At 34.0% G+C, this 24947-nt stretch overlaps 7 protein-coding genes across 10 annotated transcripts; 5 read left to right on the forward strand and 2 right to left on the reverse strand.

Annotated features, from left to right (window-relative positions):
* The first annotated feature begins 800 nt into the window (after positions 1-800).
* Positions 801-4227, forward strand: LOC108965477 (coatomer subunit beta'). The gene is made up of 4 exons (XM_018927925.1): positions 801-1282; positions 1344-1963; positions 2020-2602; positions 2665-4227. The coding sequence occupies exons 1-4, from the start codon at positions 928-930 to the stop codon at positions 3900-3902; spliced, it is 2796 nt and encodes a 931-aa protein (XP_018783470.1). The 5' UTR covers positions 801-927; the 3' UTR covers positions 3903-4227.
* Positions 4228-5029: 802 nt separating this feature from the next.
* Positions 5030-8351, forward strand: LOC108965367 (interferon-inducible double-stranded RNA-dependent protein kinase activator A homolog). Of its 3 annotated transcripts, XM_018927716.1 has the most exons (6): positions 5031-5151; positions 5301-5589; positions 5852-6213; positions 6284-6569; positions 6848-6985; positions 7403-7651. In XM_018927716.1, exons 2-6 carry the CDS (start codon positions 5356-5358, stop codon positions 7649-7651), a joined length of 1269 nt encoding a protein of 422 aa, XP_018783261.1. In that variant the 5' UTR covers positions 5031-5151; positions 5301-5355. The 3 variants fall into 3 exon arrangements, with proteins under 3 accessions (XP_018783263.1, XP_018783261.1, XP_018783262.1); XM_018927718.1 differs by lacking the exon at positions 6848-6985 and having other exon boundaries at positions 5030-5151; positions 7403-8351; XM_018927717.1 differs by lacking the exon at positions 5031-5151 and having other exon boundaries at positions 5356-5589; positions 7403-8351.
* Positions 8352-9056: 705 nt separating this feature from the next.
* Positions 9057-13721, forward strand: LOC108965423 (nuclear pore complex protein Nup155). The gene is made up of 2 exons (XM_018927833.1): positions 9057-9366; positions 9446-13721. Exon 2 carries the CDS (start codon positions 9451-9453, stop codon positions 13663-13665), a length of 4215 nt encoding a protein of 1404 aa, XP_018783378.1. The 5' UTR covers positions 9057-9366; positions 9446-9450; the 3' UTR covers positions 13666-13721.
* Positions 13722-14438: 717 nt separating this feature from the next.
* LOC108965425 (protein valois) lies at positions 14439-15846 on the forward strand. The gene is made up of 5 exons (XM_018927835.1): positions 14439-14857; positions 14920-15108; positions 15165-15336; positions 15391-15571; positions 15632-15846. The coding sequence occupies exons 1-5, from the start codon at positions 14507-14509 to the stop codon at positions 15810-15812; spliced, it is 1074 nt and encodes a 357-aa protein (XP_018783380.1). The 5' UTR covers positions 14439-14506; the 3' UTR covers positions 15813-15846.
* Positions 15847-16368: 522 nt separating this feature from the next.
* Positions 16369-19558, reverse strand: LOC108965424. The gene is made up of 3 exons (XM_018927834.1): positions 18616-19558; positions 17549-18540; positions 16369-17475 (listed from the first exon to the last, which is right to left on the reverse strand). The coding sequence occupies exons 1-3, from the start codon at positions 19256-19258 to the stop codon at positions 16570-16572; spliced, it is 2541 nt and encodes an 846-aa protein (XP_018783379.1). The 5' UTR covers positions 19259-19558; the 3' UTR covers positions 16369-16569.
* A 377-nt stretch (positions 19559-19935) lies between these two features.
* Positions 19936-22225, forward strand: LOC108965474 (stAR-related lipid transfer protein 7, mitochondrial). Its single transcript, XM_018927922.1, has one exon. It carries the CDS (start codon positions 20378-20380, stop codon positions 21614-21616), a length of 1239 nt encoding a protein of 412 aa, XP_018783467.1. The 5' UTR covers positions 19936-20377; the 3' UTR covers positions 21617-22225.
* Positions 22226-22676: 451 nt separating this feature from the next.
* On the reverse strand, positions 22677-24844 carry LOC108965475 (inhibitor of growth protein 5). Of its 2 annotated transcripts, none has more exons than XM_018927924.1 (5): positions 24703-24844; positions 24249-24611; positions 24030-24190; positions 22982-23140; positions 22677-22913 (listed from the first exon to the last, which is right to left on the reverse strand). In XM_018927924.1, exons 1-5 carry the CDS (start codon positions 24737-24739, stop codon positions 22812-22814), a joined length of 822 nt encoding a protein of 273 aa, XP_018783469.1. In that variant the 5' UTR covers positions 24740-24844; the 3' UTR covers positions 22677-22811. The 2 variants fall into 2 exon arrangements, with proteins under 2 accessions (XP_018783469.1, XP_018783468.1); XM_018927923.1 differs by having other exon boundaries at positions 23991-24190.
* Positions 24845-24947: the final 103 nt, after the last annotated feature.

Consider the following 24947-nt stretch of genomic DNA (forward strand, 5'->3'; position numbering starts at 1 on the left):
TTAAAAACAAGAAGTTTTATCTCAAAAAAGTGAATTGTGCTTGGTGATTCATGATTAAATTTTAAAGTTGTTTTAGCATAAAGCTTTACGGTGGAGCGTGCTGTTTCTTACGAAAATTGCTTTATTTTCATTTTTCTAGTTTTAATTATATACATTTTTGTAATTATTCGTCTTTAATCATTTATTCATATTCAGTTACTGCAAACAAATTTTTTATTGACCGCTATGTTTAACTTTAAAATTATGGTGTTTGTGTTTATGTTTTTTAAATTATGATTGCAGTTTTTAAATAATTAATAAAGAAACAAATTCGTAATCATAAAATAATAACTTTAAAAGTTGTAGGCCAAAATATTATTCGTTCCAAATATTGTGACGAATCCCACAACGTATTATTAGACGATAAATTGCTAAAATTTACTAGACACCGATATTCGTAGTCGCCTACGTGGTGTTAACGGTCTGGTATATAGTCTATGGCTACTGAATTGTGTGGACAGTTCTAGTTAGAGTGCTGTCGCGAAAAAACAAAATGACTTATTAATAAGAGTTTGTGAATCCGGATAACTAGTAGAAAAGCGTTAAGTTTTTAAAATTAGAAATAAAGGGAAGTGTATAGGCATTAAATTGATAATTTTATTTAACAATCTAGTGATCTAACTCAAGAGTGAGTTACAAGGTAGACGATTTCAATTCATTTCATTATTGACTTTTATAAATAAATTCCTCTAATGAACCCTGTGTCGCAACTGTATATAATGTTGGCAACTTTGTTGTTCTAATTTGACAGTAATCTTTGCAAGAAAACGTCATCCAATTTTCTCATATGTGCAAGTGGTGAAGAAAATTAGAATTCTGTTGTTTTAAAGTTAATGAAAATTTTAAACACATTTAATACACTAAAGTTAATAATATTATCCACATAAAATGCCTCTAAAGTTAGACATAAAACGTCGTTTAACTTCGCGATCAGATCGTGTTAAATGTGTCGATCTTCATCCGACTGAGCCATGGATGTTATGTGCACTTTACAATGGCCACGTACACATAATGAATTATGAAAATCAACAATTGGTAAAAGATTTTGAAGTGTGTGATGTGCCGGTGCGTTGTGGTCGTTTTGTGGCAAGGAAAAATTGGCTCATCACTGGATCAGATGATATGCAAATCCGTGTGTTTAACTACAACACTCTTGAAAAGCTTCATTCATTCGAGGCGCACTCGGATTATCTACGATGCATTGCTGTACACCCTACACAGCCGCTAATATTGACAAGCAGCGGTATGTAATATTGTTTATTATTTTTGTAGGTTAGAAATAAATAGTAAACATTTGAATACAGATGATATGTTAATAAAACTATGGAATTGGGAAAAAATGTGGGCATGCCAACGTGTTTTTGAGGGACACACACATTACGTTATGCAAATTGTTTTCAACCCAAAAGATAATAACACCTTCGCATCGGCATCTCTTGATCGAACAGTAAAAGTTTGGCAACTCGGTTCAACCTTCGCCAACTTCACACTTGAAGGACACGAAAAAGGAATTAATTGTATCGACTACTACCATGGAGGTGATAAACCATATCTTATTTCTGGTGCAGATGATAGGCTTGTAAAGATTTGGGATTATCAAAATAAAACGTGTGTTCAAACTTTGGAGGGACATGCCCAAAATATATCTGCTGTTTGTTTTCATCCGGAATTGCCCATTGTATTAACCGGTTCCGAAGATGGCACAGTTCGCATCTGGCACTCAGGTACTTACCGCCTGGAAACCTGTCTTAATTATGGATTTGAACGTGTCTGGACAATTGCATGCATGCGGGGTAGTAATAACGTTGCCCTCGGATACGATGAAGGATCAATCATAATAAAAGTAGGTCGGGAAGAACCAGCAATGTCAATGGATGTAATTGGATCGAAAATAATTTGGGCAAAGCACTCTGAAATGCAACAAGTAAGTATTAATTTATATGTCATATAAATGACTTATAAATATACAATATTTTACAGGTTAACTTAAAAGCAATGGCTGATGATACTGAAATCAAAGATGGAGAACGTTTACCAGTTGCGGTTAAGGATATGGGAGCATGCGAAATCTATCCTCAGACAATAGCACACAATCCCAATGGTCGTTTTGTGGTTGTATGTGGTGATGGTGAATACATAATATATACATCCATGGCTTTGCGGAATAAAGCATTTGGTTCCGCCCAAGAATTCGTTTGGGCTCTGGAAAGTAATGAATACGCTATTAGAGAAAATAATGGAACGGTACGCCTTTTCCGCAACTTTAAAGAAAGAAAGAGTTTCACTCCAGAATATGGCGCTGAAAGTATATATGGAGGCTATTTATTCGGCGTTAAAACATCATCTGGATTGGCGTTTTATGACTGGGAAACACTGCAGTTGGTGCGACGCATTGAAGTGCAACCACGACATGTATTCTGGAATGAAGCTGGCACATTGGTGTGCCTTGCTACCGATGAATCTTATTTTGTTCTGTCTATAGACACAGCAGCCATAGCAGCTGCCTTAGAGAGCAAGCAAGGGCTCGAAGACGATGGTATCGAAAGCGCCTTTGATGTTTTAGGTAACATATTATACTAAATTTTTGATAAATAGTGGACATTTTTAATACCGTTGTTTTTTCAGGGGAAGTCAACGAAGTTGTAAAAACTGGTATTTGGGTTGGAGATTGCTTCATATATACTAATTCAGTAAATCGTATTAACTACTATGTTGGTGGAGAAATCGTCACTATATCTCACTTGGATCGCACAATGTATTTACTTGGTTACGTACCAAAAGACAACCGACTGTATTTGGGCGATAAAGAATTGAATGTTATTTCATTTTCACTTTTGCTTTCTGTACTCGAATACCAAACTGCTGTTATGCGTAGTGATTTCGAACGGGCTGATCTGGTATTGCCCACAGTGCCAAAAGAGCATCGCACACGTGTAGCACATTTCTTGGAAAAGCAAGGCTTCAAGCCGCAAGCATTACAGGTCTCTACAGATCCTGATCATAAATTCGACCTGGCATTGCAAATCGGTGAATTGGAGGTTGCTTTGAAATTAGCACGTGAAGCAGAAAATCCTCAAAAGTGGTCACAATTAGCAGACGTTGCTTCTCGTAAAAATAACATGCAGCTTGTAAAAGAATGTATGCAGAAGGCGAATGATTTCAGTGGTCTTTTGTTGTTAGCAACATCATCAGGTGATGACAAAATGTTGGAGGAAGTAGCTGAAAGCAGTTCAAGTCAAGGTCGTCACAATATAGCATTCCTCTCCTCCTTCGTTCGAGCAGATGTACAACGTTGCTTGGACATTTTAATTGAGACGAATCGTTTACCCGAAGCAGCATTATTTGCACGTACATACATTCCCAGCCAAATGTCACGTGTAGTGGAACTTTGGCGTGAAGAGTTGGCCAAATTCAATGAGAAAGCAGGTCAATCTCTCGCTGATCCAGCTAAATATGAAAATCTCTTCCCTGGTCTTGGAGAGGCTCTTCGCGCCGAAGAATTTCTACAACAAACACAATCAAAGAAGTTACCAGCTACTGCCGCCGCCAAAATTCCACTCAATATTGAACGTAATCCTATCGAAGAAATGTATGCTGCAGAACAACGTGGAATATTTGAAAGTAACGGCAAGCCTGGAGTGCAATCATATAAGAAAAGTGATGACTTTGTAATTCCACCAACAAACGCCGTTGCTACTACATCTACAGCCGCATCTGTATTAAATAAGTCGTCAGATGGACTGGCAAACGATGGTGATGACATTGACGATGAGTTAGACCTTGAAATTGAGGGAGTAACATTGGACGATAACATTGATACGACAGATGTGAATTTAGATGATGATTTTCTTAGTGATGACTAAGTCAAGCGCTATCAATACACAACTTGCATAATACAATTATTACACATACATTTAGAAACTTATTCCCAAATATGAACTGTTTATTGTTTATTAAGTTTTTCATTGAGATATTGTTCTTCATTCTATGTAACAGTACTAATGGGAAATTAAAAGTGTCTAATATTTTTATCAGACCGAAGTTTAGATATTGTAAACACACATACATACGATCAGTAGGGATACTACGCAATTATCAAAGTTGCGCAAATTTTTAAGCATTCTGTATAAATTTAATATAATAAACAATAAAGGAAATACTTATAGCGAACATTTATGTTAGTCAAAATTGTTAATTTTTATTTGATATTTAATATGGCATTTAAGCTCAACATATACCAGCAGCAGCACTACATTTCTCGTTTTGTACTCATGAAACGTTTATTTGAAACAAAACCATTAGTATTATAAGAAATGACTACAAAGTTGGTAAATATATTTAATGGGCTCAATATATGTGTGTATATGTTATTTCATCTACATTAATAAAATGAATGCAATAAGCTTCCCCTGGTGGTCAATTAGTACAGCATTTTATTCAGATGATTTACATAGAAAAAGTCACATTATTGAAGGAAATCTCCTTGGACCCATTAATATAAGTTTTATTAATATTTGTTTACCGGTGCCCTAATGTAAAGTCATGTAAATGGTGTTAAGTCATTTGTATATATGAAGTCGGTGTAAATTCTGTACGTAAATGTCAAAATCATATGTTCTTTATATGACATACACATCTACATATATCACGGTATCACTGTAGGAAATTACAGATGAGAAATTTGAATCGTATCGCATATAAAATCAAAACGAATTCTTTATTATTTATTCTGTTCTTTTTTATTTTTTTCTTTCCATTTCAAGTTTTTGGAATAAGTTGCTGTCTACAAGATGTTTGCTTTCATTAAATAACTGTTAACTTCCAAACTATATCAAGAATAATATATATCTTTATATGTTGAGATCAATAATAATGTATAATATACATTCATTTAGGTGTTTTGACATAAAAAATATTTGGTTACTCTATCTTTGAGTTGTTAGGAATGTTTCGTTTCTATTAACAATAGGAACATTGATATATGTTTATTTTAAGTTCACTTTTTCTCTACGTCTCGTGGGGAAGGATTTTGCTGCTCTTTATTTGAAGATAAATTTAATGCAAATTATAATTTATTTTTAAATAAAAATCAGTGCAAATCACAACTGGCAGGTAATTAGATCTTTTATTACGAAAAAAATTTAAATTTGCTATACAAATTTGATATGTTATGATCTATAAGTGACATTCAGAATATCGATTTTTCTTAGTTGATTGTTTTCTGTATGTCTAAGTGTAAGCGATTTTTTTATTTTTTCCAGCTATCTTTAAAATAAAAATTGATCTAATAAAAAAGCAATAATAAATAAAAATAAAATGGATAATATTCAGGGAAATGAACATCAACCCCAACAACGAACTGGATTTGCACCACGGCGTCAGTATGATGATCTTGGACCGTCAGTGCTTACTAGTTTGGATAACATTACAAACGGTCATATGCAAAATCCAAAAATTGAGCTGGCATCGAGACCCATGAAGTCTAAAAAGGATAGAATGGCAGATTTAACTGCCGCAACCAGCAAATTAGCTATTGAGGAATTAAGATTGGTAAGGACAATTTAAAACTATAGGTGTTATTAATATAATTTTTTCAAATTGAAAAAAGTTGTTCAGGCGAATTAAGAATTAAAATATATTCATAAACGAAGGAGTTTTTGACATATCCTTTTTATTGACAATTAGTTCTTGAAAAAATATTTGATTCCACTAACCATATTGCGTTTTAAATTTTAACTATAAAAAAAAAAATTTTTTTTGAATACCATTTACATTTTGCTTTATGGATTTAACAAGGATTTTCCATTTTCAGACCGATAGCAATGGACTGGCAATGAAAACACCGGTTTCCATTTTACAAGAGCTCTTGAGTCGCCGTGGAATAACTCCCAACTATGAGTTGGTGCAAATCGAGGGCGCCATTCATGAGCCCACATTTCGTTATCGTGTCGCTTTTAACGACAAGGATGTGCCGTTTACAGCAATGGGCGCGGGACGCTCTAAGAAAGAGGCTAAACATTCAGCTGCACGTGCATTAATTGATAAGTTAACTGGTGTACAGCTACCTGACGCAGCCCAAGCTTGTGCTGGCGTTGGAATTGGTGCAGCAACTGGTGGTATTACAGCTACAAATGTAGCCAACGAAGCCAACGCAAATCCAGTTGGAAGTGGCGAGTACGTATTCAAATCCTATTAGAAATAGGTAAAAGGCGTATTTGTAATTATGGCAATTCCATTTTTATAGTGGCGCCGATAAAATAGTTGGAAACCCCATTGGATGGTTGCAGGAGATGTGTATGTCTCGTCGCTGGCCACCACCAACTTATGAGACAGAAACTGAAGTCGGTTTACCACATGAACGGCTATTTACAATTGCCTGTTCTATTCTTAATTACCGTGAAGTTGGAAAAGGGAAAAGTAAGAAAATTGCCAAACGTCTAGCCGCTCATAAAATGTGGACGCGCTTACAAGAAAACCCATTGGACAACAATCAGATATCGGAAGCAATGCGTGTCGATCTGGATGGTGATGTAAGTGATAATTCCTCTGCTATGTCAAATCTGATAAGTACCTATACAAAATTCAATAATTCGTCGATACATTTCAAGTCACCATATGGAATTTGTAAAAAGATACTAATTCTTAAAAGTACTCAAATGGCTGATATTTTCTTCAAACATTTAAAAAATTCTTGAGAGAGAACTACTGTAAATCCCCAAATATATATCCCAAACTATTTGGAGTATTTTTAAAAAGTAAAAATAACAACAATTGATCCATGACTTGTCATTTCGCTTTCTCGTTACAGAATCGTAACTGTTCTAATTATTATGGTGATTTGAAAGATATCACTGTGCCTACATTAACGAGCCAGCATAGTAATAAGGTCTCACAGTTTCATAAAACACTTAAAAATGCTACCGGAAAAAAATTATTGAAGTTGCAGGTGAGATGCTTACATAAACATTATATTGTTGCATTATTTGGAGAAAAGTGCTATGATAATTTGTTATCCTATTACAATGAATGATTTAAACAATATTTTTTATAGTATATTATATATCTAAGTGTAATATAGTATATTTAACTGTAAATGTGAGTGCATAAGATACTAATATTCGTCATGTTATAAGCTCTACACGAGTTAATTTTGACGTATTATCTCATGGTAAATAAATTTCTTGCAAGAAACTGAAATTAAAAGAGTAGTTCTTGAAGCTCATGTGTTCATATAATAAATTGGATATTCAGACAAAAAAGTTTTGAACATTTTAGTATTATTTTACATCATATATGTATGCATATGTTTAACATTAGGTCAAACAATATTTAATACACCTTATTTTCTTTTATATATTTGCAGAAAACGTGTTTAAAAGGTCCAAAAATTGATTATGTTAAGTTATTGTCCGAAATTGCCAATGAGAATCAATTTGAAGTTACGTACGTTGATATAGAGGAGAAAACCTTTACAGACCAATGCCAATGTTTGGTTCAGCTTTCAACTTTGCCGGTCGGTGTATGCCATGGTTCTGGGCCAACAGCAGCTGATGCACAGAAGCAGGCTGCACAAAATGCATTGGAGTACTTAAAAATTATGACAAAGAAATAAATAAAAAACTTGAATGTTAAAGTATTAAAACTTAGCTGTCGTGAGAGATATGCAACCTCATAAGGCAGAATCAAATGTAAGATGGTAGTGATAACAAATATTTCATGACCAGTGAATAAATAGCGGAAAATTTCCAGTGTATTTCTGCTTAAGGACCGATTGCTAAAAGAATCGTATGCAAAAATAAGGAAGAATTGTAAATTTTCAATATTTTTGATTAAAACCTTAATTAACTTAATTATAAATAAAGGTAAAATTTTATAATTAAATATTTTGGTTGGACGAGGGATAAAAAAAAAGATAAATGCTTTGCATTTGATACTAAACGGAATTAAATTTTTTTGTTTACTAAATTCAATCATTAAATACAAAAAGGATATCTGTATCCATAACAAAAAAAAAAAAAAACAATTGAAGTGGAAATGGTTTAAAAATTGCATATGAATGAAAAAAAAATGAATTGTATGTTGATTATGAATCTTATGACTTATGGTCATATAAGTCGCACTCACTTATAAATAAACATAAATTTTGTATTATACTTATATATAGAATGTTCGTGCAGAACAGTTTGAAATCAGCAAACTATATGCAAATAACATATGTATGTACACAATTACCATGAATTCGACAACAATAAAAATTAGTTTTAATATTTATTGCAGAAAACTTGAATAAATTACGATTTCAGAGAATTAAATGTCTTTTTTCTTTTATTTTAAGTAATTTCATTCGCAATGGCATTGGCTTTCATTCTACCTGACCAACTTCATCGATTCTGATAAAATAATATACATATGTATGCATATTGTTGTATGATCATCAGGTTAGTGTGTTTGTTATTTCCAATTTTTTTAACACCACCTGAATTTCAGTTTATGCCATAAAAATAAGGATCCAACTTCAACAAGCTCTTTATTTTAGTGAGTTGTCCGGGGTAGACAAATTAAAAAAAATAAGTCATTGTAGGATGAAACCCATTGGAAAGGAAAGACAACAATTTGTAACAAAAATTAAAGGACAAACAATTTACGGGCGATGTGACTTCGGAAAGAGGAAAGGATGAAGGCGTTGTTGAGGTTTTAAGGGTTAAAAACACGCAGTAACTCAATTTCATGCAAAACTAGAACACTATACAAAAAAATTACATGACAAAGTTGTAGGTATTAAAAATATCTAAAACTTTTGTATTAACCCCTTTTTGACATAAGATCATCAAAATTTCAAATATTCAAGTTTTTCACATAACAAAAAGTATTTATTCTATTTAAAATATTAAGAACGACTTAAAATCGATATAAATATCTTGTTCCAAGCTATAATTAGTATTACTCACAACTGTAGTTTTGCAAGAGATAATTAGTATTACTCGCATCTGTAGTTTTTGCAACAGATCATTCACAATAAACAAACATTAAAGCAACCTTGGTATCATTAGGTCTCGCTTAAAATTTTCGCCGGTGTGGAGATATTTTGTGCGATTCGCGGCAAAACGAGTGTGCGAATGTTTGGCCAATATAAATAAAATAATTGTGTTGGGAATATATTTTTAGTGATAATATCTGCCTAAATACTTGCTATTAAAGAGAAACCTTTCGGAGAAGCTTTACAGGTCTGACAAGAAAAATTACAGGCCTTTCGCAATAATATCTAATTGCACGCGGGAGATATCCGACTTCCCAGACTTCATTCATTTAGTTTATAACAAATTATAGGTAAGGCATAAATTACTAAAATATGTGTGTATATTCGATATATTAATATGTTTCATTAATCTTAAAAAAAATATTAAAGATAAAATGCCGTCAATGAGTCCAATAGATTTCTTGGATATGGCTGGGAATATATTGGAGCGAATGGATATCAGAGATAGTTCGTCTCCGGGTTTGCTGGATGTTAAAATAAATCTTACAGGAGTAGCACAGCACGGTTTTGCAACAGCTAGCGGTTTAAATGATTATGATTATCAAAATATTTCGAGTTTATCAGTGGGCCCTAAATCGGCGATGCAAGTACATACAGTCAATAAAATTCCTATTCCCTCAGAAATTTTAGAACATTTCAAACATATAAAATGTCATTGTATGATGGGATTGTTTCCGGAAATCGGTAGAGCATGGCTAACGATTGACTCAGAAATCTATATTTGGACATATGAACAAGCGCGAGATGTTGCTTATTATGATGGACTGAATCATTTAATTGTGAGTGTAGGTTTGGCAAAACCCAAACCCGGAGTTTTCATCAACGATGTGAAATACTTATTAATTTTGACCACCCCAATTGAAATTATTGTTTTGGGCGTTACATTTGCGGATACCACAAAAATTATTTCTTCTCCAATGCGAAATATGCAAAGCACTACCACTTTTGAAGAAATGCAGCTTATGAATAAACCAATATTTATTTTAAATTCAGATAATGTTGCTATTAATGTTGTGCAATGCAGTCAAAATGGACGAATTTTCCTCGGTGGTCGAGACGGTTGTCTTTATGAAATCGACTATCATGCTGATTCCAGTTGGTTCGGAAAGCGCTGTAAAAAAGTAAATCATTCTCAGAGTATGGTATCAGCAATGGTCCCAAGTTTTCTTAAACTTTTTGCTGAGAATGATCCCATAGTTAAAATCGTAATCGATGATAATCGGCAACTACTATACACGCTAACAGAAAAAGGATCTATAGAGGCGTGGAATATGGGTACGGATTGTGGTAGTATGCGTCGTTTTGCGAGGGTATCACAAAATGAAATTACACAGCGCGCCAGCAGCATATTAAAAACTGTTGATAATTCAATATTTACCAAAATTAAATCAATTTGTCCCTTATCAAACGATGATAGTCAAAATTTAAATTTACTTGCTATTACGCAGTGTGGTGTACGATTATTTTTTGCTGCAAGGCCATTAAGTTCATCACATAACCTTAACCAACAATCGCAGCTGCAACAAACACAACTTTCGCAAACTTTACAGATGCAGACATCCACTAATTATCAAAACCCTGGATCTTCTGGAGGAGCATCGCCACAGACGACACAAGATTGCAGTAAACCACAGGGTTTATATTTATATCATGTCCGTCTTCCACCTGGATATACACCGAACACCACTATAAATAAGCCAAAGCAAGTTCATTCGGCATATTACAGCGAAGGAACACTACTGTTAGTATCAACGTCCCAGCAGGATCAGGATCACTTATGGTCTATAAGTTCAGCACCATTTCTTAGTCGACCATACCTGGCGGAAGCAACAGCAATGCTTAATTTAGACGGTATAGTATGGAGCTTATCTGAAGTACGAGACAAATGTGAGTCAACTATAAATTCAGTTTTACGCAAAGCGAAAAAAGCTAAAAAAGTGGTGCTGCTCACAAACCAAGGTGCTCATATTATCGCCTTATTAAAGCCTGTCGACATACTCCAGCAGCTACTGACGGCATACAATGGCCCTCACAATGAAGCTGTTAAAACTTTTTTCCAAATACAAACGGAGTGTGAGGCGTGCACAACCGCATTACTTATAGCTTGTTCAGATCAGTATCGCAACACTGATCTGGCATTGTGGGCGGCACAGGCTTTTCTATTATACGGAGGAGAACCATATTATCATTTTCAAATGCTTGCAAATACACAAGCAGGAACAACAAAAATGAACCCTATGAATCCTCCACTAAATATCACGCATCATGGTATTGACCGTAACTCGCCGCAAATGTTTGTCTCAACACCGATGCCACATGGTGGGGGTGGTGGCTATCAAATAGCTCGTTCACCACAGTTACCACTTTCAATGCAACAGTCTCAGTATCCACTAAGTCCCATAACTGGACAAGATGCAGGTCATGATGGCTTGATCGTCAATGACTATTCTACAGTAATATATTCTGCAAAACATGATGGTTTATATTTATATGTTGCTCGTCTACTTAGACCAATATGGAAGAAACGTTGCGTGGACACAAATTTATGTACTACATTAACGCAGGCCGATTGTACATTAATTTTGGAAGATTTGTTTTCGCTCAAAGTATTTATGGATGCTTATACTGTAAATGACTTATCTGGATTCACACGTAATACCTACTCCACTCAAACGAACATTTCAAATGGTTACAGTCATATGCTATCCTCGCACAATCAACTAACACCACACGATCAAAGAACTGTCACAGAAAAAGCGCAAAATGAAGAGAAACAATCACTGAGCGCTTTATATCAATTGGTTAAGCATGTGTGCGAAGTAATGTCACTTTGGAAAATTCTATGTGAACATCAGTTCCAAGTACTTGCTACTCAATTGCCCAAAGAAGAACAAACGACATTAAGTTCCTGTACATTTCGCGATCTAACACTCACTCGCACTGAATCATGTGCTTTGCTAATAGCTACTTTAATCAATTCATATCTCAAAGATAATGCAAGCGTTAGTATAATCTCAGCCAAATTGCGCGAAGTATGCCCCAATTTGTATCGTCACGAAGATGCTGTCACTTTTAAAGCTACTGAAATATTGCTATCGGCTAAAAGTTGCGAAGCATCTGAGGGAAAGCACGAAAAACTTAGGACGGCTCTACAGCTTTGTAAGGATGCCGCTCCTAATCTACCTCTACAAAATATTTGCCAACAATTTTCAACTGCCGGTTTTGGTGAAGGAGTTATTGAATTAACTGCAACTTGTGCAGCAAAAATCGATCCGGAAGAATATGGTATCCGGTATTATAATAGTGATGAGCCCACCGAAGACACTGAGGGTTATACTGCGTATTCTGCGCGTATGTCATGCTATAAAGAAATCCGTTCGATGTTGGAGACTGTCTATCAGAATCATTGCAATGCTAATGAAACACAAGAATTCGAATTTCAAAGACAAATGTGTGATACCAACGAAAATAGTTTTAGCGTGCAAATACGCAAATTAGTGAATTTGGCAATACAAATAAAAGATCCATTACTGCATATAACTATATATCAATGGTTGATGGCCCATGATATGATTTCAGAGTTGTTAGCATTGCCAGAGCCAAGCTTAGGAGAATTTCTGCGAAGAAATGTCGTAAATAATCCGGGAAATCTAAATCTAGTTGATCTTCTGTGGAAATACTACGAAAAGAATGGCCGGCATGCAGAAGCTGCACATATTTTAGATAATTTAGCAAGTACTGAGAGTGAATCCATATCTCTGGATCAACGTATTGAATATCTAGCACGAGCAGTAATGTGTATGCGTAATGATAGTTCGGGTTTTTCGATTGCCAATGGTATCTTGTTAAAAGAACTAGAGGATAAACTAGAAATTGCACGAGTTCAAAAGTGCATATTGGATACACTTTCCTCACATGTAAGAACGGATCACAATACAGTGCAAGCTATAGAAAAGCTTAATTTTACGTTATACGACATTACACAACTTTATCAACAATTTGCTGATCCGTTTGATTTGTGGGAATGTAAACTAACCATATTAAATTGTTCGCATCACAATGATCCATTGTTAATTGAAACAGTTTGGAGTCAGATTATTAATAAGGCTGTAGATGGCATAGGTACTACACAGGAACGTTGCACACGCTTGTTCACCAAGATTGAATCACTGGTTAAAGAGTTTCGAGAGTCTGGTCATTGTTTCCCATTAGCGTTTATTATACGCGAGCTAGAATTGAAAGCCTGCCAACTTCGTTTTCCAGAGGGGATTGTACCTGACAAGTTGGTGGCAATGAATATAGATATTGACCTTTTAATGGAATACTACTTCCGTATGATTTCAATGAACGAACGTGTTTGGGCAAATGAAGGAAATGAATGGCATTTGGTGCAATCTTCCATACGCGTTGTGACCTTGTTATGTGGGCAAATTCGGTCTATGTGGAACCGTTCTAAAGGGCGAATTGTTGGAAAAGCACAGGATATCGTATCGACTTGTTTAAGTTTCTGTTATCAAAAGCCTGATACTGAACAACTGCGAAATGCGCTCAAAACATTACAATGCCAATTGCAGGATAATTTATTGTGAAGTTTTTAAATTTTTTATATCATCCATCAATATAAACATAGAAATAAAAATAGAAATTCGTTGTTTTTGTTTAAATATGTATTTGAAATTGCTTAATTGAAATGTATAGATATATTTACTGTATTATAACTGTAAATGATTTGGTCTCTTCAAAATTGGTTTGTAAAGGTATTAAGGAATGCTGGAAATCAAAGCGTCATAAAAACAAGAAACTTCGACCTTATAATACACTTCACAAAAAAAAAATTTGAATACAGCACGATTTTGATCGATCAGATTATGGCAATATATGTTACAGTGATTCGATCTGGGTAGTTTGTTCGGAGATTGTACCGTGGGCTTGGGCCATTAAACAAAACGTTTTCAATGCAAAAACCAGATTTTGATCAGCCAGTATGCATGGCAGTTATATGCTGTAGCGGTCTGTACTGAATTTTTTTTTTTTTTTTTTTTTTTTGTGTTTTCTTGAAGATATTTTGTCGAAGAAAAAACTTCAGTTTGTTAGGCAGCTACATATGAATGCATATTAGAGTGTGGTCCGAATTTAACAATATATTCGGAGATTGTAGCGTTAGTTTAAACAACAATTCATACCAAATTTCATGAAGATATCTTGCCAAACAAAAAAGTTTTTTTTATTTTTTAATAAATTATGAATTTATTATGTATATTACACATCCATAAATCCTATCAAATCAGTTCTAAAGTATAACAAATATGGCAACCACAAAGTCTTGCCGGCTGTTATAACCTCTAAAAATATCAATCAAAACAACTAGCTCAAACAGAGTTTCTTCGGTCGTGGACTTTCGATCACAGGTTTAGTGTTTATAAAATATAAATGTTTCCTACAAAACATGGCGTGATATTCCGTACACCGGAACAACATCAGCCACCAGATGACACCAGTCTTTCAGGCAATACATATTACCCAAATTTGAATTCACGAGACTACGCCAAGCGACCACTGAATCGTCATATTCGTATGCACAAAGCATGGGAATGTATATCAATTAACTCTGAGCAAGAGGCAGTTATTGCTACCAATAAGTTATCGGGTCGTGAGTGGTCAGGATCTCTGTGGGGATTCGAAGATATTGGTGATGGTAGTATGTTGAAGCCATCCAAAGCTGCGTACAAACTGCAATGTCAAAATTTAGTGTCCTGTTTGCGATTCGTTTCGGATAATATTGTAGGTTTAAATAGTCTTTAAAATTTTCGTATATTAAATGTGTTATGTATCTTAATTTGTAGTTCATTGTAGCGTTGCGTTCAGGTCGTGTACAGGTATGGTCTACAAGATCGGAGGTGCGCAATCCACAAATACCGTACTGTATGTTCTTAATTGGTGAAAAATGTGAACATATGCGGCCTGTTACTTGTTTGGATGTAATGAAGAATGTAGATCATGCGGCTACCGGCAGCAAGGATGGCACTTTAAAAGTAAGCATCCTTACAATTTCTAATTGAGTTAAATCTCGTATTTATATAATTTTTAGGTCTGGGATATGGGTTGTGCTGATCTATTTTCCATACACACTTTTCGGTATGCACACACAGACGTAATTACGAGTATTGCTGCTTCAAACACAGATGCATCAGTATTTGCTACCTGCTCATTTGATCAAAGTGTCTTACTTTGGGATGATCGATTAACGAGACCTGCGATAGGTTAATATTTCATTATTATTTGCATACAATATAATATTTTTTTTTTTATTATAGCTCTGTATGAGAAATACTCATCGCGTTTTAAAAATTTGGCATGGGCAGAAAGCAGTGATCATTTTTTATATGTTGGTGACGAATCCGGTTTTGTGCACACAATTGATACACGTGTACCAAGAGAATTTTTGCAGAGCTTCAAATACTTAAACAGACCAATTCATAAAATTTTGCCAAAAGGGTAAGTAGAGGTTTTGACTAAAGACAACAAAAACAATTTACATTCTTGTTTTTTCATTAGGAAAATGTTTGCTGTCATTGGTGATACAAATTTAATAAAGATAGTGGATGAGAATTTAAATACTACGATCTACGAAAATAGCAAATCGGAAAATTTCGTGCGGGACGCAGTTTGGCGCGGAGATTCAAATCTTTTAACGGTTGGCTTTGAAGGCAGACTACGTGTACATAAGATACTGTAAAAGTTTAAAAAAATAAATTGATATTAAATTAAAATTTCTTACTATTATATATAATTCAGGGTAGAGTAGAGGAATATTATGGTCAAAACAGTAATATTAAAAAGTAATTGTATGCATATCCGAAAATTCATAATAAATCGTGTTATCAAACGGTATAAAGGAATATACGCATGTATTTTTAGGATATCGTACTAAAGAACTTGTATATACATTAGAGCGGGTCGACTTTTTTCCCCACAAAATCGTTTATGCGGGAAAATGTTCTACGGATCATTCTAAACAAATTTACTTAAGAGTCTTTGCTTGCTCGATACCAGTTTTAGATCCATAGTCTTTTAGGAAAGTTTGTTCTGAATGATCAACAGAACATTTCCTGGATATCGAATTTTCTTATTTTTTGGCTCTCTATGAATTAACCCGCCCTAATTTTCATATATAACGCAAAGAGCTGTGAAACTGCTTAGTACTCATAACACTAGTAATACCATGAAAAAAAATATCTGTTATTTTTTTTAGCTTTTCATGGTTATAATTCAATGTATTTTTTATTGGACATTTCAAAACTTCAACATATACGCATAATATATAAATAAAAAAATTAAAAAAAAAAACTTAATACAAATATCTATAGCAAATGTATTGGAACAATCAAAATGCATAAGAGAAACTTTGAGGAAAATTATCTACGCATCAACATAGTAATACAGAAGTTATGTATTTGTACCATGTACGTCACTAACTTTTCAACAATATACATTTAGTTCATCACAGACAAAACGCACTGTACTATTGATTCCGGTATGTCCAACGGTTTTTCACACAATTCACCAGTAACTTTATCCATCATGTAAATTTCGTTCACCACTTGATCTGCATTATCGGGATCTAACGTTGAAACGAGAACCAAAGAACCATCCGCCAAATCCATTAATATTTGTTGAATGTCACATTCGTCTACTTCTCGTTGCGAAATTGAAGATGGTGTGGGGGGCATTACATCCATTACCGCTAAATTTTCCTCTGTTCCTTGTAACGAATTCACTGTATTCACTGTTCCATCATCTAAATCGACAAATGTTTTATTTTCAACTTCTGCAAAAGAAGATTGTAAACAACTCTCTTTAGTTGGTGTTATTATCTCGTTTAGTGATTGTGATGCATCGCAGCTTGTCGGTGCTATAATGTTAATAAATTCCTCTGCCATTGCATCTAAGCTACTCATCATTTCTAAATTTCTTTCAACGTTTGTCAAGGGCATTTCAGCATTGAAGCAATTGCTTTCATTAGTGGGATGTTCTGCTTTAATCGTATAGTTTTGTGCATGTACAACCTCAAGTTTCACAGATGTGACATCATTTGACTGCGTTGCCAACGGCAGTGGGATACCTTCCGTCTGATTTGACAATATTTCCTTAGAATTATTTTGCAATACTCCGTGTTTTGCTTTCAGTTTGTGTTTTAGTTGTGGCGCTGCTTCTGTTCCATTGCTAACAGAAAGTGTTTGCTGAGTTTGTGAGGTTTTTGATTTTTTAGCGCTATCAGTATTTTGCTTGTCAGTAGCATTGGATCGACGACTAAGCTTTCGCTTAACAACATTTTCATTTTCATATATATCGTCTCCGTTTTTTAGCGCACGCGCCGCTGTACTACTGTTGATTTTTACCTAATTTTGAAGATACAATTTTTTATAAATTAATATGTAAATTACCTAGACAATACAAAACAAATCTTACAACCTTTTTAATGGTTTTGGCTTCTTTTTCGTGTATTTCCTTCCAACGCTGTATCGCTTCTTCACGCTCCCTTTCTTCAGTCTCTAACTGCGTCTTTAAATCATCGATGTTGAAAAGCTTTGGATACAACAAGGCCTTATTGATTAAGGCCAAATTATTACGTTCTTCTTTTTTGAACTTTAGTTTCAAATCCCTTCTAGTACGTTTGGGAAACAATTGGCACATTAGTGAAAAGTCGGTTCCTACCGTTTGCAGACATCGATAAAACTTTATAGTCTCTTCCGGTGGCCAATCTTTGGTTCGTTTTTGACGCTTATAGAAACCATTCATTCCGGTATTTTCATCAAGAAATATAAGCGATGAATTTGCCAACACTTTTCGTGCTTCTTGCTCTGCAGTGGTTTCAATCTCTAAAGTTTTTTCATCAAGTATTAGGTCTCCGTTTGCATTTAACTTTAGTTGTGGTACAGGCATAGCATTGTTTGCTTCATCATCTACTTCTACTTTTGAGTCTGCGGTTGCTAGCTTCGTATCATTTTCATCTATTGTAGGTTCTTTCTTAATGGTGGAAATTGTATTGCGCTTCTCCATAGGATTTGTGACAGGGTTGTAGTAGATTAAATCGAACATTTTTAATGACGATTTATCTAAATTACCGTTTACAATTCGCAACGAGACGTCACGCCTGGAATTATTACGAGTACTATGTTCGTCAGATTTACGAAGTTTCGATGTTGTTATAAAAGAATCTGAAAAGGCTGAACAATTAGATTCTGTGCGTATACGACTAAGCCCCATAGCAGGTGTGAATTTGTGAGGAGCATAATGATGTTGACTCATAACAGAGTTTGGAGTATGAGATGATTGAACCATTGAAGCTGAATAATGACGCTCTCTTCTATGCGTTAAAGGTTGCACCTTTTGTGAATTACTTGTTTCTAATGACTCTCCCACCATGGTTAATTTTGGATGATCTATTGGTATATCAACAGGCACTGCAAAAATATTTTTCAGAAAAGAGCAAATATTTATATATATTATAAGACAGAAAAACGGATATGATAACAGACCTATTCCGTCGTCTAATGAACTTTGTGAAGGACTGCCTATACCGACAAAACTATTACGTCTCGGGAATGTTGGAACTGGACGTATTCTTTGCCGCCCTTGTTGCTTTGATGGCAATGCAGCACAATCACTGGCAGTTTTTTGCATATCCGACTGTAAAATACTCTCCTCCATATCGGAGTAGAAAACATCATCGGTGCCGGCATTCCCACTAGGTTGATTATTACTGCGTATATATTCGACACGAGCGGGACATTTAAATGAAGAACTAGATTCTCCCAACTTATTTTCCACTTTATCTTGAAACACTTCATTAGTTTCATCATTTTCTGTAATTTTTTCGGATGATTTTTGCGCCGTTGATGTATTGACACATTTAGAATTTTGTTCTGTTGCATCATCATTTTGTTTATTTTCTATGTGTTCAGATGAAATAATTTCAGCCACTTTGCCTTCACTGTTATCATCAGTTGTATTTTGCACATCTGCAACATTTTGATCTTGAAGATTAGCTGTCTTAGTATTTATTTCTTCTGAACATTCAACAGTGGCAGGCTTTATTCCATTTTCCGACTTCACATCCCGAGATTTCCGTTTGGTCGTTAAAAGCGCAGCCGCTTTTATACGTGGTCGACGCATAGCCATGGTATAACACACTATTTTATGGCAGGCAACCGTCTTTAAGATCCTTTAAATTATTATCTTTCAATGCGTAAGCACCGACAAATATATAATATGCCAGCGGAGCACGTTGTGTAAATTGTGATTATTTAAAACTGCTCACAATTTCCGACGTTCTATTTTATCATGCAACAAATCGTGAGTATGAAACCTATACTTTTATACAACTTTTGTACCAAAATCCATTGCAATTTTGGACAGAAATGCTTTAAAATTATAGGTGTTCGTATGAGCATTATATTGTAAACATGGATTGACTGATTGATTGTGACTTTTTGCCAACAATGCAGAGAGATTTCGGAAAACAGGGCGACTAAAAACATATTTATTTAAATTGTCTGTTTTATTAGGCTGTTTGATTATGGTTCAAAAAATGTTAGTTTACTACAAGTTAATATGAATAATTACATAAAAAATATATAACTTAATGCAGTGATCCTAATTTGAACACATCTGAATTGTGGTGAAATATAGGCAGAACCAACAGCTCAAAGTTCTAGTAATGTTTGAAACACCTGTTTGTTTTCATTTCAGCAACTGAATTTGCGTTGCTTAAACTCAGCTGATTGAACTCTACAAATACTCTACACGTGCTTATTATTTTATCATGCATCTCTCCACATTACTTTTTATAACTTGTGCAATGCTATATGTTGTTTTCACAAAAACCTACCACATACAACGATAATTACTGCTAAATTTGTATATATAGACAACACTTAGTATTTATTGTATAAGACCATCGAGAAAAGTGTGAGTGCTTTATTTCTATATACGAAGCAACAAGTTTGATTGGAAATTATTTACGTCAAAAGTGGCATGGCATTAATGCCATTGTCATACATAAACTGGTGGAGTAAACTCGTACAAAATTCGAAATAAATCCATTAAAATTGTTGTTGCATTGTTATGCAAGCGACCGGAGTAGACTGAAAGAAATAACGTTGCCGGTACTAAGAACTAAATTCATGGAGCCTTCTAAACCAAAACAACGAAAGGTAAAAGAATAACAAAGTTAGTCACATGTCGGCAACAAAAGTAAGACCAACAACAAAATTTAAATCGCTAAAAATAAATTAAAAAATGTTTAGTCGTATTTTAATAAATATTAAGCATCGATCAAATGCGACATTACGCTCATGGTCGTACCAATGCGAATCAATTGTGGCGCAACGTTCACGTCGAATCCAACAGCTTTTTACCTTCTACCACCGCGTTTACGGTTCAAATGGTCTACAACGACTTTTTCGATCTTACCACAAGCAATTTGAACCGCCTTTAAGAGGTATTATGTTGAGCGCTGTAGGAGCTGTTGGCTTAAATATCAGTACAGCAATTGAAGCGGCAGGTTTCAATTGGGACAAAGAGCGCTTGAGCCTAAAAAATTTTGACCTTTGTCGGAGAGATCTTGAATTTTTAAATCAGTTGCCAAATAATGAATTATGTCCCTTATGCCAGGATAAACACATGAAATACTGTTATTGCTCAGTAGGAAATAAAAAGTGTAAATCATCTAAGGATGGACAAGAAAGTATGCGTAACTGCCGAGGACCACTAAATTTAAAAAGAGACTCTGTACCTGTAGGAAACAAACTAATAGAAACCGTTAGTGAACAGTTATGGGAACCATATTTTAGCAAGGATGAATTCTCTGTTTGGAGGCGCGAGGAAAGATCGACTATGTACTCCTATAAAGTGTACGCTCGCTTTGATGATGTTTCCGCCGAAGATCTTCTACATGTACAGACTGACTTAGAATATCGTCGACTGTGGGATGAAACTGCTATACAATTGAAAATGATAGAAGAAGATCCTCGGCCTAATACCAATTCACATCTTATCTATTGGGAAATGCAGTGGCCGAAACTTTTTTCCAATCGCGATTACGTCTACTGTCGTCGTTTTGTTAAAGACGAAAAACTTAATGTTATGATGGTTTGTAGTCGTGGTACGGAACATCCGAAATATCCGCTCTATTCGAACAAAGTTAGAGTTAACGATTATTGGAGTTTGATGGTTATAAAACCATATGAAACATTCAGTGAACCCGGTGTGCATTACATACTTACATATTTCGATGATCCAGGTTTACCAATTCCACAAAATATTAAATCATGGGTAACTCAGAAACAAATGCCTGAATTTTTACGTAAAATGTATCTTGCAACAAAGCAGTACTCATACAAACGGTCACTCGAAATGCAACACATTTTTAGTATATCAAACTTTCATTTACAAAGTAGCGAATACTTGGCGAACGAATCCAGGACGAGTTGGTTTAAGAAAATATTACGCACCCGTGAACCAGGGAGGGAAAAGTAAGGCTATACCTACAATAGTGCTTTTTGTTAAGAAAAAAGAAAAATAATGTTTATTTTTTGAAACGAGAAGTGATAATGCTTTTAAAATCGAATCGGTTTACATATATAACAATTGTTACGGTAAACTCCAGTGCAAGAAACTTGATTAACTGGTATCGATTGAAAAGTTTCACTATTTATTAAGGGAAGTTTGGTAAACTAATGGATTTACCGTAATCCATATTCAAATTATAATAATGTAAAAGTATATTTTAAATTAAAAATGCAAAATATTCGAGCAATAAAAGCATTTTGGTAATTTAGAAATTCTATTTCGTTTAAGACGAATGTATGGTACTCTGAGGAACTAAACAACACAACGTTGAAGAATTTCAAATCATTTACAAATACGCATAGCGGGCTACATATGTATGTGTATATATTTGAAACTCATTCAGACAAAAGGCTGAACATCTAATTTTCCGTAGATATAAACCTAGCCATTCAATTCAGAAAATATGTTCTAATAAACATTGGAAAATAAGTCGTAGATAAATCGATTAAATTTAGTAAAAATTATTATTATTTCTAAAATTATAACAATTTATGTAGGTATATACATATGTAAATGCATGCGTTATTACAAATTTATAAAACAAAGAACACCTCTAATACAAAGTTACAATAAAAAAATAAAATGCATTTACCTATACATGAACGGATTTTTACTTAATTACAATTAGATATTTTGAGTTATTTAGTATATTAAATTGCTTGCTTTATAAATATATTCAGTTTTTCCCCTAAAAATTAAGATCCAAAGTAAACAAGCTCTTTATTTTCAATTCAAAACGTGTCTATATCAAATTTATTTCCACGTACATGAGACATATTGTATAATTTAGTATTTTTTGATATTTTGAATTAAACAAGTAAATCTACTACTTTGAGAAGGTAACATTCTGATACAAAATTGCCCGCTCTACAAAAAAATTTGATGCAAAACTTTATTTCATTCACATATGTACATTTGAAATTGTTATAAATTCTATGTACAAAATAAAAAAAAATTTCGGTTTCTTAAATGCAACGGAAATTATTTATATTTTTTTCTAACGTTAATTATACAAAAAGTTCCATAACCCTAAATACAAACCTACTTAATTAATACAATACTTATGTATGAATTTGTATGAAAAATTTATGGATACAATATCTTATTTCTTTTTTCTGTCTTGCGTACACTTCGGACAAAACCATTTTCCTTTTGGTTTAGTTGTAAGTCCTACGCAGGCAAAGTGGAACCATTCAATTGGACACTGGAATATCAAAAATATATATAAATGAAAAGAAAGGTAGGAAAATTTTTGGATATGTTAAAACTTACATCCGGATTGTCACAACCAATCATTTCGCCATAGGATACTTGGTGACACAAGCAATAAGTGGGTTCATTAGGATCAACTGGCATATCCAAGACATCGCTTGGGTGTGTTGCAGCCGTCAAGCATGACTCTTTCTCAGAGTCCTCAATATCAGCATTTTTCTTTGAAAAATATTTTTAATATATTAGTAAAAGGTAGAGTATTCTACATAAATTCAAGATTTATATTTGTATTTTTGTTTTTTTAATGAAAGTATGCAGTTTGTGAAATGCAAAGTAATAAGCCATAAGATGAATATTTCATATAAGCATACAAAAGTATTTCATATATGTACATATATGTATGGAAAGTATTATTACATTTAAATAAGAAAACATCAATACAAGTAAATTATTGATACATACATCATACTCGGTCATTCGGATATTTATATACCAAATATATGATAAATTCGCTACAAAAAGGAATGCTTCTTATATATACATAATTATGTAGATATTATGTATTTAAGGTTTATATAAGCTTATATTGCTTTAAGGGGTTAGGAGTATTACTTTGCAGATTTCAATGAAATTTGTACAGTTTTTGGAAAACATGGAAAACTATTACCTGCGCTTCTGTTAGAACTGGAGCAGCACAAGTGGCCAATACTTTAATACCATTGTTTTTCAAGTAACTGTCAAAACCTGTCTTAATGATGCTATGTTTTTCCATATATAAAAAAAAAAAGTTTACTGACAAAAATATTATTCAAAATTTTAATTTTTTCACCTAACACCTAACCCCTTATTTAAAAGGCATAAAATACCAAGCAGTCATTCAACTACTGAAGATCGTCTATATAATGTTATATAGAAATAACTTAACAACGTTTAATAAACATAGAAACATTGGAAAAATTTAAGCAAGAATTAACGATAGTACTTTAACGTAAATATGCGAAACAAATTTAACTTTTAATCACTCGTTACTACAGTTTTATGAGAATGTGAATATGATTTTGATGATTACCTTTTGACCCCCCTTGCGAGTTTCTTTTTCTTGATTTACCTTCGCCCTTTTCTTTTTGCTACCTTGTCCACCTCCACTACCTCCGCCGCCACTACCACTTGTTGAAACATTTGTGTTATTTGCACGAGTTTCCTCATCAGATGAGCCGGTACGTTTACGCTTTCCAGGCGTTTTCGCGTCCTTTGTTTTCTTCCGCCCCTCTAATATTTGCGTAAAAATAGCAAAATTCCTTTTTTACAAATGTATTTACTTCCTTACTTTTTACTACTGCTTCTTCCGATTTGCTACGTGTCGATGATGCTTTTTCCTGTATTTCACCCTCAAATCGAGCTAAATCATTGTCGAGACGCCTAATTTGTTTATCCACCAACTCATATGTTTGTATGGCTAATTGTACTTTGTCATCACTGTATTCCTTTGCCTTACCAAATAGTGCTTGTATGTCCATTAGACGCTCTTTGCGTTCTTCATCTGTCATAGAACAGCCTCCATTTGCTGCCAGTTTATGCATGAACTCTTTCGCTCTCGAATCGATGCTTTTCATTGCAGTCTGTGCTCGATCGTCTAATTTGCGCATAAGTTTGAAGTTTCGTTCCAACTCTGTAGGCAATGACTCTAATCCTGGGTATAAAACATAAAGTTTAGTCATAACTGATTCCAAAGCTTAAATAAAAGCATCTTTTAATTTTAGATGCTTCTACACTTTACATACCATCAAGGTAATTTTCTAAATAAATTGCCGAGGACATTTTTATAAATCACAAATTTATATAAAAACGATGCTGGTTAGCGAAAATAAATAAAGTTTTCACGTTTTTAGTAGTTTGGAAAATCTAGTTTTGACAAGTGTTAATGGTAGAAGATCAGATGGAACATAGCAGTGAAAAAGAAGAAGTTTATAATTTTCATTCACAACAAATTTTAAATTCATTATCATTTTAAATAAATCATTTTCAC

This window comes from Bactrocera latifrons, unplaced genomic scaffold (assembly GCF_001853355.1).
Source record: "Bactrocera latifrons isolate USDA-ARS-PBARC rearing strain unplaced genomic scaffold, ASM185335v1 scaffold_14, whole genome shotgun sequence".
NCBI classification, from domain to species: Eukaryota; Metazoa; Arthropoda; class Insecta; order Diptera; family Tephritidae; genus Bactrocera; species Bactrocera latifrons.